The following is a 12,483-nucleotide window of genomic DNA, read 5'->3' on the forward strand; positions in this document are numbered from 1 at the left end:
ATAAATTAGAACATAAAACAATGACCCCGTTCAATTGTTTTTTCATATAAAAAGGCTTTCAGTCCTAGCTTACGCTCATTCAGAAATCTGATTTAGTCAATTATAAGCGATTCAAGATATTTTTCGCGGATAGTTGTGATTGAAAAAATGCCAAGATGATTATCAGAGGTTTTACGAGCTAGAATAGTAACTTTGAGGGAAGAAGGATACACCACGAGAGTAATAGCACGCAAACTTGCTATATCCCAATGCTGTGTCGTGGCTACGTTGCAGAGGTATCACGGAATGGGGAATTTAGCTGACCGACCCCGCAGCGGTCGCCCAACTGTTTTGACAGCTGCCCAAAAGCGCTATATTAGATTGCTGGCAGCCCGTGATCCAACAATCAACGCCACTAAAATAAAAGCAGAAGTCAGGGCCGCCTCTGGGCTTGAAGTTAGCACGCAGACCGTTCGCAATTGCTTGCACCAGGCTGGATTACGAGCACGGAGGTCTTGGCGAGCTCCGCTCAATTCCCGGCAACGTCAACAACGAAGATTGCAGTGGGCTAGACTTCGACAAAATGAAGAAGGTGAGGACGAAAACATTTGGCAAAACTGTCTCTTCGTTGACGAATCCCGAATCAGCACTCATCCAGATAACCGACGTGTCCGTGTCTGGAGAAGACCAGGCGACCGTGAAAGACAAAGAACTGCCACTGGAACAGTTCAGCAAGGCGGAAAATCGGTGTCCTTTTGGGGTGGCATTATGATTGGAGCTAGAACGCCTTTGATCGGGGCTTCATGACAGCAGACATGTACAAAGCAGTTGCTATTGATGATATCGTCAGACCATTCCGAGTAAACCATGGGCACCAATTTGTACTGGTCGATGATAATGCGCCCGCACATCGAGCTCAACGAGTCAATGCTGCTCTTCAAGAATACGATATCACACGATTAGACTGGCCTGCCGGCTCGCCCGACTTAAACCCAATAGAGCACGCGTGGGATGCTCTTAAACGAGCAGTATGGAACCGTGAGCCACGTCCCCAGACAGTTCCGGAGCTCTGGGAAGCCGCTATTGAAGAATGGGATAGGTTACCCCAGGAAATGCTGGATAACTTGATCCTCAGCATGCCCAGGAGGATCTTCGCATGTATTCGAGCCAGGGGAGGAGTTATTTTATATTGAATTCACACCTTTTAATAATAAATTGTTGTTTAAGTTTAATTAAACAGTCTTTTTCTTTCTATGAAATTTCTATCACTATTACATTATGATTAATGGCTCAATTTTTTAAAATAAATAATAAAAAATAGTTTCTATTTAAAGAAAGCATACAACATAGATTTTTTCTTGATAAAGTTAAATTTAAAGAATTATAGGAGCTTATGCTATTGATCGCAAACTTTTTTTGATGTGTGTACGTTCCATGAATGAAAACTTATAATTTGGAATGGAACCGTTTTTTCGGATCTAACCTAATACAATCTTTTTTTTTTCAAACTACTGAATGTTTACGGGATTGTCATATCCTTATCATTTAAATTCAAGAAAAATACTATGTAAAATTAAAAACATACCTCAAATCGAATTCATTTAGCTGTTGAACAATCACTTCAATTTTTATATCTCCCCACGGCGTCTCAAAATAGCCGTCGATCGAATTCATTACAGCTAGATATAAACTGTATCTGTAAGACAATATTTTTCAAGATAAAATACTGTGTCAATGTTCTATATTAAACTTATGACTGTCAGGATAGCGTTGATCTGCTTTTATACTTATTAGAAAAAGCAGTGATCAATGGCCAGGCTGTGAGGTTTCATTGAATAAGTAATTTTTTGAAGAAAATACGACGAACATTATTTGGGTATACAAAGATGTCCAGAAGCGATTAATAAGAAGATGTAACATTGAGCCGTCTCAATGGAAAGCTTTGGCAGCACTGCGCTACGAATGGCGGGGTAGTGTGAAGAGGGCATGTCCACGAGTTTGAAGAACCCATTACTCCGACTAGTTCTGTTGACAGAACAGAACTAGTTGTACTTTTTTACGGACTTCAAAAAAGTAGGAGGTTCTTAATTGGACTGTACTTTTTTTGTATGTGTGTTACGAAATAACCCGAAAACCGATTTTGATAATTCTTTTTTTTTTAGCAAAGAGGGTACCTCATTATTGCTCCTATTGAAATTTGAATAAAATATTCCACCACTAAGGGTGGCAAACTCGGGGATCAATCTGGTTTCGCGCACTTTTGCGGTAGCTGATTTCAATAAAACTTGGCAAATAAATTTAATTTCACGAACTTTTGAGGTCGGTTTTTTTGCTTATTCCCACTGGCGACAAATGAGGAAAAAACCCATTTGTTACTAGGTCATGACAAGCGGGATAAAAAATCTTAGTTGTTGCCAGTGGTGATTTCCACTGGCGACAAATGGGAAAATACCCAAGTGTTACCAGTTGACAAATGGGATAAAAAGATTTGTAGTTGCCACTGGCGAATGGAATTTAACATATCGATTGTGAACTGGCAACCGGTAGGTACTAATCTCAATTTTGACAACTTTAGATGAAGAAAAATAATTTATATAGCATCTCGTTTATTAAATAAAAATACGCAGTGTACAGTGTGTAAAAATATCACAGGTCAGTTGTTGGCGCTGTCTATATTTCAGTGCAAACGAGATTTGACATTTGTAAGTGATGTATCACTGATGAGTTACCAGATATGTATGGCTCTTATTTCGTCGCTACTTCAAGTTATATACTCGATGCCATGACCGAACACGGTTGGTTGGATATGGATATATATATATAGATATAGTTTTAGCGATTGATGGATAAGCTAATTTTAGCTGACATCGAATCGTTTACACGAAAAATTAGAGTGAAGAGCGAAATATGCAACGCAAAAGCTTTTGTGTAAGAAGGTAATAGGGGCTTTTGATTTGAACTTTAAAGTGAACGTTGCATGCTAATGTGACGCTGAAAAAATTCGTGTCAAATTGCCTTAAATTATTAAATTGTCAAACTAAAAATGGAGGGTTTTTTCATCACAATTTTTACACGATTTACTTAGTTTAAAATTTATTATTACGAGTTTCTAAATTATTAAAATGTGCAAAGATGACTTTATAGCATTGTTCAATAAATGAATAACAATTAATCTGTCAAATATAAAGTGGTGTTTATAATACATTAATCACACTACCAAATAAATATGTCAAGGGGTAATGCGATAAGTTTGATCTTAATAGAATTCTAAAGTCACCGACACACAAAAAGCGAAGAGATTTTTTGTATAACAAAATCATTGGTAATAGTGGATTACTAGGATTACGCTTTAATTTTTTCGATATTCCATTCAGATTTAGGGAAATGCGTACGCCAATTCACTTAATGTGTTGTATATGTACAAAACAATTTATAATTTATATATAAGCCACTATAAAACAAAAACCAAAGTAGTAATAGACGAGCTTCTATTACGAACGGTCTTTTATTGCCTCTCCGCGATCTATTGACCTATATACCAGAACTACAATGAATCAAATAAAAAATGTAGTAAATAAACAGGTAGAATTCTGTAAAAAGGATAAAAATGTTTTCTCCCTCAACGATGATAAGTTTATTAGAATTAAGAGGTACCAAAGGGCGCAAGCTGCAAATGTCTCGTGACGTTGATTTATAGTCTCAGGATAAGTAACTATAGCTGCGATGAGAACAAATCGATATGGGTAGGAGTAGAAAAGTTTAGAGGATTTGATACGCAAATAACTCTAGGTACATTGATGTTCCTGCTGCAAATATATGCGCGTATAAAGATTAATTCAACAAAATGAATGAAATTCATTGATTTTTATGTCCCAACATCCATGTCAACTTGATGTCGACTACTGTCGACTTTATGCCAAACTTGTCGATTTAGTAGACCAAAGATCAAACCAAATAGATGAAAATCAACGTATTTCCTTTCTTTTATCTTTGTCTACTAAGAGCAAAAAGTTTTGTTTTGAGTTTTCGAGTGTAATGATGACCTATCAGTTTTTAACAACAATTTTCGTGTGACACAGTGTCTCGCACCACAACGCTCATGAGGAAAAATTTTTCATAATAAATATTTTTTTTATTTATTAGGTACAAAGTACTGCTCGCGCTGGATATCTACAAAGCACTGTATGCACAATCAAATTCGGCGAAATCATTTTTACCAGAGAGTTACTTAACATTGACGATACTTACAATTTACTCAATAAGTTGAATTCCTTTTTCTTTTGATGCAAAATAGGATAATCTTTCACTTCCATACCAAACAATTTTTCACCATTTGAATACATCTCGAATCTACGCCATAGTTCATCGAATCGGGCTTGGAACAATATTACCCTGTCAAAGGCATAAATTAGTTGCAATAAATAAAAAATATTCCAACTTAGTCAAAAATTTGAACATACAAAGTTAATTAACACATCATAAAACACATTAGTAGCAGTAGGGCTCCTTGTGAAAGAGTTCGTCTAGGAAAGTATTGCCATCTTACCTATTTCTGCCGCTAAGCAGTAATGTGAGCATCACAGCATTCCGATGATGAAGGGTAAATGGGTTACCTGTCAGTAGTCCGAAATAACGTTTGCTCGAATTTTCATAATGTAATGAAAATTTATATTACTAGCACATGGGACTTGGCAACTTATGTCTCAGGGGAGCGCAGTGGCAGTGCCCCAGATCTTTTCATAATCTTCATAATTTCGCCCTGAGACATACGGTTGAAAAATCACATCACACCTGTAATTCCACCGGCACCCTTACCCTTCAGAACCGTAACGCAGTAATGCTCACATTACTACTTGGCGGCAGAAATAGGTACGGTGGCAGTAGACGAATTCTTCGCAAGGAACTCTATGGCTGCTAAAATTAACCTGTGTTGAAAAACTACAAGCCTTTTTTTTAACTAACCTGTCACTAGCCTCCCTAGCTGAAAGCCCAGGTGTCATAGGGCCAAACGCATCGTAGTCAGCGTCAAACTTAAACACATCATCTTGGAACGTCGCCACGCCTTCAGTCAGCTCATTCTGCAATGGACCTTGCATGTCTACTATTCTTTGTTGTACTTGTGCCGCCTGGAATCATAGTCGATTGTGGGAACGATGTTTCTTAAATCATTTCTACCGCGAGGATAAAACAAAAGTATTTTTTCTGTATTTGTTCAGATTTTTAGTTATAAGGTAATTAATAATTCGACATTTAATATTGATTATTCCACAATGCGCAATACTCTTGAAGGGGGCAATAAAAAGGTGTGAATTAACAAGTGATGTAGCTATTTATAAGTATTTTTTTGCATATTACTCTCATTCAAGACGGTGGCTTGATGTGGCAATGCGAAAAATTATATCAAGAACATTTTGTAAATCTACTTTGTAATATTTTTTCTTGAGTAAAAACATATTTGTTAGTAAATTTAAAACGATTATAAAATATGGTATAAATAAACATATGGTATTCATATAATAAACGTTGTCATAATATTTTTGCTCAAATTGTTTTTGATACGAAATTTTAATTATAACGATATTGACCCCTAAATATTCATGGATTAAAATTAATATATTATAGTTATCCTGTCTGTCATAAATTAATTTTTATGGAATATAAAGTTAATGGAATATATAGTTATGGAGTATAAGTATTCCATTATCTTGCATTGAATGTTACAGAAATCAGAGTACAAGAACAGATTTCGATTCCAAGTAACATAGTAATAATATAATAACGCACACACTCAACATATGAGTGGAAGAAATGTATTATTTTGTTAACTGTTATACTATATCGCTCGAAATATAACTTGTTACGACTATTGAAACTAACAATACAATAAAACGTACAGTCATCAACATATTTTGGAATGCATATCGCAATCCGTACACCAAGTCTGCATCCTCTTTCGATATGTCAATTTTAAATTGTGAGAATGTGGCGTAACTCTCTTCTATCAGATCGAGCTCCATATCCATTCTGGAAAAAAAACATTAACAAAACACGTTGCTGAATTTTCAATTTTGATTTTGACAGATGTTATTGATTGAAAATGAAATATTATATTAGATACATACAGTTGATACTAGCTCAACTGATGATTTTAGTACATCTTCCGAATAAAGTGAATAAAAATTTCAACTATGAAGTCTATTTTTATTTTTCTTCAGAAGTTTACTATTTAATTACAGGTTTTCCTTGTGAACCCTATTAATGTAACTACACTACAACAACAGCTACAGGTCGTCATTGTGATCATTTAAAATATTTCATCATCATCCACAGCCTGATTTCACCCACTGTAGGCCTAAAATACTTGCTTATTATTTATATTAAACTCTGTATTGCTTAAATAAATGTTAATTGCTCTATCTAGAACTGAAATCCAATGATCCAAAAAATAATCTAAACGATCACAGACTCAGAAAATTTCGAATCAATTTCTATAATCGTCTAATATGGTTAATGATACATTTAGTCCACATCCCTATTTACGTCGCGATGATAAAGTGTCAAAAGGTGCCTCCTATTTTGTGACTATAAACGGGTGAATCCGGGTCGAATAAACAACTTACCCGATGAATTCGTCTCGAATCAACTCCAAACACAACATTTGAACTCTGACGTCATCCAAATCTTTAATTTTCTTGCCCATAGTTTTCATGCGGTCGTTGATGAACTGCATCATTTTTACTACTCGCTCTTTGTAAGCGTGACTTAATAGTTTGCCCAAAATTCTTTTCCACTCTATTGACTCAAGGTAAAGACCAAGCTTTATTTTGTCTAAAATTTAGAATTAGTTTTTGAGAGTCTACACAAGTCCAGATGTATCTCAGGGTGAGCATGATTTTTAAATATAGCTTACACGCATCATTCATTCGTCATTCGATCGGAAAAATAAATCACCCATCCCGTACTAATTTGGATCGCCCACACTCAACGTTACTCTATAGCCTGAACCGGTTTATCAGTCTTAAGCTAGGAACTATTTTAACTCAAAAAGCATTATAATTTTTATCATCGAGCAAATTTGGGCTTGAGTAATTTTGACCGTGTGATTTCGCCTTTGACGTGACTACAAAACCGAATCAAAATTTGAAAATATTAACAAACATCTAACCATGTTTTTTAGTAATAATTATGTAATTGTACAAAAAGCACTCCAACTTAATTCTCACTACATTTTTTAGAAGTAATATTAGGTACCACGTATTACATTTAGATGTGTACTACATAAAATTGTTTAGAATTTTGCAACAAAAAAGTTACCCATATTTATTTCAATAGACCCGATAATATGTCTGACAGGGAGATTGTTTACTTCGTCTGTTTGAGATTCATATTTCTTTAGCATGTCTCTGATTATTACATTCAGAGGATTTGAGTCTACGAAACCTTGCACCTGTTGCACTCTATCCTCGGCCCATAAGTGGCTAAATCGACCGTAACTCTGAAAAATTGTTATAATAAACGATTACTTACTGTTTTAAACCAAAACAATTTGAGTATTTTAATGAATCTAAAATCGCGTCAATTTTACATCCATTGATTTTGTTTTTTCAAACAAAGTTTCGGGCTCTACAGATCCAATGGTCACGACTGATCCAATGGTCAGCCCGAAACGAAGGTTCAACCGTTTCAATTCCCAAAACCCAAAAACTCGGCAGTATATGGAAATTGTAATATATTTATTTCATAGATATACCGTTAATGCACATGCAATATCATATTTTGCACTTTAAAGAAGGCAGGTATTTATAAAAACGAATTAGAAACTCCTATACAAGATGGTATAACCTGCACTTTATGCTCAAGCGACTTATAGCTGTAAACTCCCGCTTAAAAGAAGTTGTCTACTTACAAAAGCAAAACATACACTAAAAAGACTGATCATATCAATTATTAGCATGCCCATATCTATCTTTTTTAAATCTAATTTCTTTATACAGAACCCAGTCGGCTTACCTTCAGTAATTTTTCAATATCAGGCTTAAACATATACATCATTCCTTGCAAAGCCATCACCGATCTTACAATTTCTTTGTGTTCAGATACCATTCGGAAGTAACTTCTGAAACCACCAAACGAAGAACTGGATCTACCTGTAATTGAATTGTATCGAATCCATTTATAAAATTTTACATTAGGAAGGAAAAATTAATAAATAAAATCTAACAAGCGACGAATCGTTGAAAAATTTCATAGTCAACAGCATTCTAAACTGTGTACTTAAGCCAATTGTCCAAAAAAGCTAAAAGTTTGACTGCACCAAAAGTTTGTTTAACCATTTGAAAATTTGTTGTTAACCATTGTCAGTGTGTCTACAGATTAAAATTATTTTTCGATGGGAATATGTCCGATACAATGCTTTCTTACAATTATCTTTTTACAGCCTTTCATTTGATTACCATACTTGTATTGTATTATTGAGGTTTCAAGTCAACGAAAATTATGTTTGATAAAACGCCACCCACCGTCTCATGCACTAAAATCCATCAAACCGTTTAAGCTACAAGAAGAGTCAAATAAACAGACATACTTACCTACATGCACCCGAAAAAAATATTAGCCTCCATTTAGACCAGCCAGTTAAAAAGGCTATGTTGTGTATTTAATGTCTATTAAATCTCTATTACATACTTACTGCCACCTCCTACGGTTACGGAAAGGCTGTGACTGTCGTTTTTCCCAGCCGTCATCTCTCTCTTGAGCAAGTCCTGCTGACCCCACATGTAAACGTTGCGGTGAATATCCATAATACAGTTTAACACCACCTAAAATGAATGAATGTATCCAGAAAAGTTACGACGACAAATAATACAATATAATTATGCTTGCTGTGCTATACACCTTCTTAACAGTGTACGGTTACAGCATCGAAGCGTCGGTTTGACAAAAACCTATTTATACTTAAGAATCAAACGAACTTAACTAATGAAGTTTGATTCTAATTATATGAGTATCACGAACGAAGATGATTAATTGTATACATGCAGATATACCTACTTAGTACAATGCCGTCCTTGTCACACTATTTAAAGCCTTATGAGCTAAAAATACACGCTCCCTTCCATTTTCATTATTATTAGAGTAAAGCTATACACAAAATTTTTTGCCAGCATTTTAGGGGAACACGAAGATATCTGGATTATACATTACGTTGCAACTCCGAATTTTATTATTTTCTAGTAATTCTAGTACTTATTAAAACAAAGTGAGCAATTCTAATAAACAATAATTAGTAATTATTATAATAAGTAATAATTATAGGTTTGGAGATCATTTATTTACTTATAATGTAGAGCAAATATCTTTTTTTGTTCTAAATAGTCGAAGACAGAATTGACATACTCCTTGTCTTGAGTAGGTGTTAACATCAAGATTCGATTTTCAGAAAAACAGAGGAATCGCTCCAGCCTGCGAATCGCATGTAGACTGACATTGGATCGGCGCACCGCCGATGTGCTTGTGTTGTGCGCACACTTGTGTAACGCGTGCTGTGCGCACCGAATATGGTGTCTACGTCGCATTTGTAATATCTGTTTTACCCCATCATCAATTGCTCGAGATCCCACAAGTTTGTGAAGTTTTTTAAAACCAAAAAATAGTTTCGTCACTTGAGTTGACGCGAAGATTGCGAGTTTTATTTCGATACATCGTTAAGGCGAGTGTTATTCTTTGTTGTTATGTGTTCATTATTTTCATTGACATTTTCGTTATCTACGAGTACCTGATCGGAATAGCGTCTATAAATAAAAAGAAACACACAAGCTCGGCAGGTACTAAGTACAATAACAATAAAAAAGTAGGTGAGCAGCTATCATCTAGGATGCGTAAGGGCAGCATATAATGCTAATTGAGTACATTTCTAAGTACTAAGTATAACTAGGAGTTCATGCTTATAGAAGATCTATTTTTCTGTCACCAAGCAGTAATGGGTGCATTATTGCGTTCCGGTTTTGAAAGTTAAGGGTGCCGGTGGAATTACAGGTGTACGTGATCTTTCAACCTATGTCTCAGGGCGACAGTCGCAGTGACAGTGCCCTTTGAGCGGCACTGCAACTGTTATGGACAAGCGTGACGCTCACCACCAGGCGCACGAATTGTTCGTCCAGTCACTTAGTATCATAAATAAATCTAGCTCTCTCGTTTACAAATTCTAGAGAATACGATATACCAAGTCAGTGGGTATACAGTTCCATATAGAAACACTAGCCATTCAAACACAAGTTACGTAGAGCTGTAATAACAACAATTGCTCATTTATTTAGAACAAGTCAATTAAATAATTCTCGACACGTTTACGAGGAGTAATATTAGGTATTGTTCATTTAGAATAAATAATAACAATAATAATAATGATAAGTAATAATGGATCAGAGTAAATTTAAAATATCCTCAATACAGTTTACGATGGAGAGAGATTAATTGTCCATTTTAGAACAATTAATCATCCTGAACACGGTATACGTGGAGTTGTATTAAATATTATCCTCGCCGCGGTTTACGTCGAGCTGTATTAAGTATTGTTCATTTAGAATAAATAATAATAATAGACTAGAGTAAATTGTCCTCAACACGGTTTACGTGGGGCTGTATTATGTATTGTTCATTTAGAACAAAACATCTTCGACACCGTTTGCTTGGAACTTTGTTAAATGTTGATAATTTAGAACAAATCAATCATCGTCGACATGGTTTACGTGGAGTAAGTAGGCATAACTATATAAACGGAGTTTTGTTTGTAGTGAAAAAGGACTGATGTTAAAAACAATCGCAGCGAACTAATAAATATTTGTTCATGTGAATGTGGCGTTTACAATGCAAAGAGTGAGATGGCGCTGCTCAGACAGAGTTGGCCCATGCGGGAGCGGCAGCAATTATGTAATAATAATAATGCAATAAGTTACAATTTGCACTTTGAAAATATCAAACTTCACTTACCGGTTGATTATTTTCACTTAACAGGTGTTAACACAAGTTCACTTAGCTTACTGCATTGGTAGTTTTCTACGTGGTTTTTGACCTAACAAATAAAATAAAATAACAATAATATAATATAATAATAATATAAGAAAAACAAAAATTTTCATTTTAAATTTCAAATACGTGACGTGACAGACGGCACCATATTACGTACTGCATGTAAACAAATCTCATCTTCGAGAGTGATACGAAGTGTAATGGTGGTGCACAGCGCGTCATGCGGACGTTGATACTACAATACTCACGAGAATATTACAGAACACGTAAAGCTTGTTTCATTCAATTCAATTCGACGGCTTAACGCACAGATGCACCAGCGTCCTGATCAATCAAGTGTTTTTGTAATAGGCCTCTATTCTAATTTTGGCCCTAAGACTAGGAATATATCAACCCCTACCTGTCGTAGAAGAGGACTTTGGAGCCAAAACGGGGGCTTTGGTCGTCCATATTAACATTTCAACGACTCCAGACAAGAGAAGACAACTTACGTGGTGGTGGCACGGAGCTGTGCTGATCTCAGTAGGAATGTAGTTGACCACAAGCCCGAGAGGGGCCCGAGAGGGGCCCGAAAGGGTATTGTGCATGGTAGCATCGGATATGCCATCTCAATATGCTCGCAGGCTGCCTAGGGGTTTTAGTGGGTAGAAATCCCACATAACTCGAATTTTCCCCCAGGTAGTGGGGTATCTATTGAAGATTCCCTCACCCCCGTTACCAAAAAAAGAAAAAGAAAGCCCTTATTCTGGAAAGCCATCTGCTGCTACTCTGCTAATCTCACTTGCCGTTTTCAGAAACTGAAGTGCTTTGCAGTGAAACTGTTTTAAAGATTTAACATAAAGAGAATTATAATATTATGAAGTCAGGTCTTGTTACACTTTACCTGTGAAAACGCTGCCTGGATTTCTTCCAAAGTTGGCTTGATCGATATTTTGGGTATTTGCAGAAACATTCCGGTTAGCATTAAAGGCTTTAACTTCTTTTGTTCCTCTGGGTCGGTCGTCATTGTCAAGAAGCTAAGGAAAGTTAACGAAATTTACCTACACTAATGTAGAAAAAATGACGGTCAGGACGTACAGATCGTCATTTTTTTAAAGTGTTCAACCAGGGCTCCGTGGCTCGTTCGAGGCTATGCGGAAGTGCCTACCGCTAAGTGTTCCGCCGACATTGCAAGCGCTCAGATAAGTCTTGTAATTTACTTTTTCGCTATCGAATGCTGGGGTAATGTAAATGGCGGGCGACGTTATTTTATCTCTCTAAGCGCGTGCTTAGGTTCCTTTTTCCTCGTAGTGAGCGCCTGGTGTCTTTCAGATTTAGTGGGCTATTATAGCGTAGGTATTTTCGATGTTGTATGATGATATATCTGTTACGTAATAACTGTTAACCAATGTGTTGTTTAACATATTATAAGAAAAAGAAGTGAAACGTAAATTGTTGCATATTTCCAACTAGTTTAAATAATTTATATCACAGGAA

At 35.8% G+C, this 12,483-nt stretch overlaps 1 protein-coding gene across 1 annotated transcript in view; it reads right to left on the reverse strand.

Moving 5' to 3' along the window:
- Window positions 1-12,014, reverse strand: part of LOC113230433 (dynein heavy chain 8, axonemal) — a 73,812-nt gene extending 61,798 nt beyond the window's left edge. Inside the window, exons 1-9 of the mRNA XM_026464365.1 lie at window positions 11,891-12,014; window positions 8,669-8,798; window positions 7,990-8,126; window positions 7,294-7,474; window positions 6,600-6,807; window positions 5,874-6,003; window positions 4,942-5,105; window positions 4,228-4,371; window positions 1,565-1,675 (exon numbers count right to left, since the gene is read on the reverse strand). Of these exons, the coding sequence (XP_026320150.1) occupies window positions 1,565-1,675; window positions 4,228-4,371; window positions 4,942-5,105; window positions 5,874-6,003; window positions 6,600-6,807; window positions 7,294-7,474; window positions 7,990-8,126; window positions 8,669-8,798; window positions 11,891-12,013 (1,328 nt within the window). The 5' untranslated portion in view covers window position 12,014. The remainder of the gene's footprint in view (window positions 1-1,564; window positions 1,676-4,227; window positions 4,372-4,941; window positions 5,106-5,873; window positions 6,004-6,599; window positions 6,808-7,293; window positions 7,475-7,989; window positions 8,127-8,668; window positions 8,799-11,890) is intronic.
- Between the last annotated feature and the right edge of the window lie 469 nt (window positions 12,015-12,483).

Source organism: Hyposmocoma kahamanoa, unplaced genomic scaffold, assembly GCF_003589595.1.
Source record: "Hyposmocoma kahamanoa isolate Upper Pololo Valley unplaced genomic scaffold, ASM358959v1 63, whole genome shotgun sequence".
NCBI lineage: Eukaryota > Metazoa > Arthropoda > Insecta > Lepidoptera > Cosmopterigidae > Hyposmocoma > Hyposmocoma kahamanoa.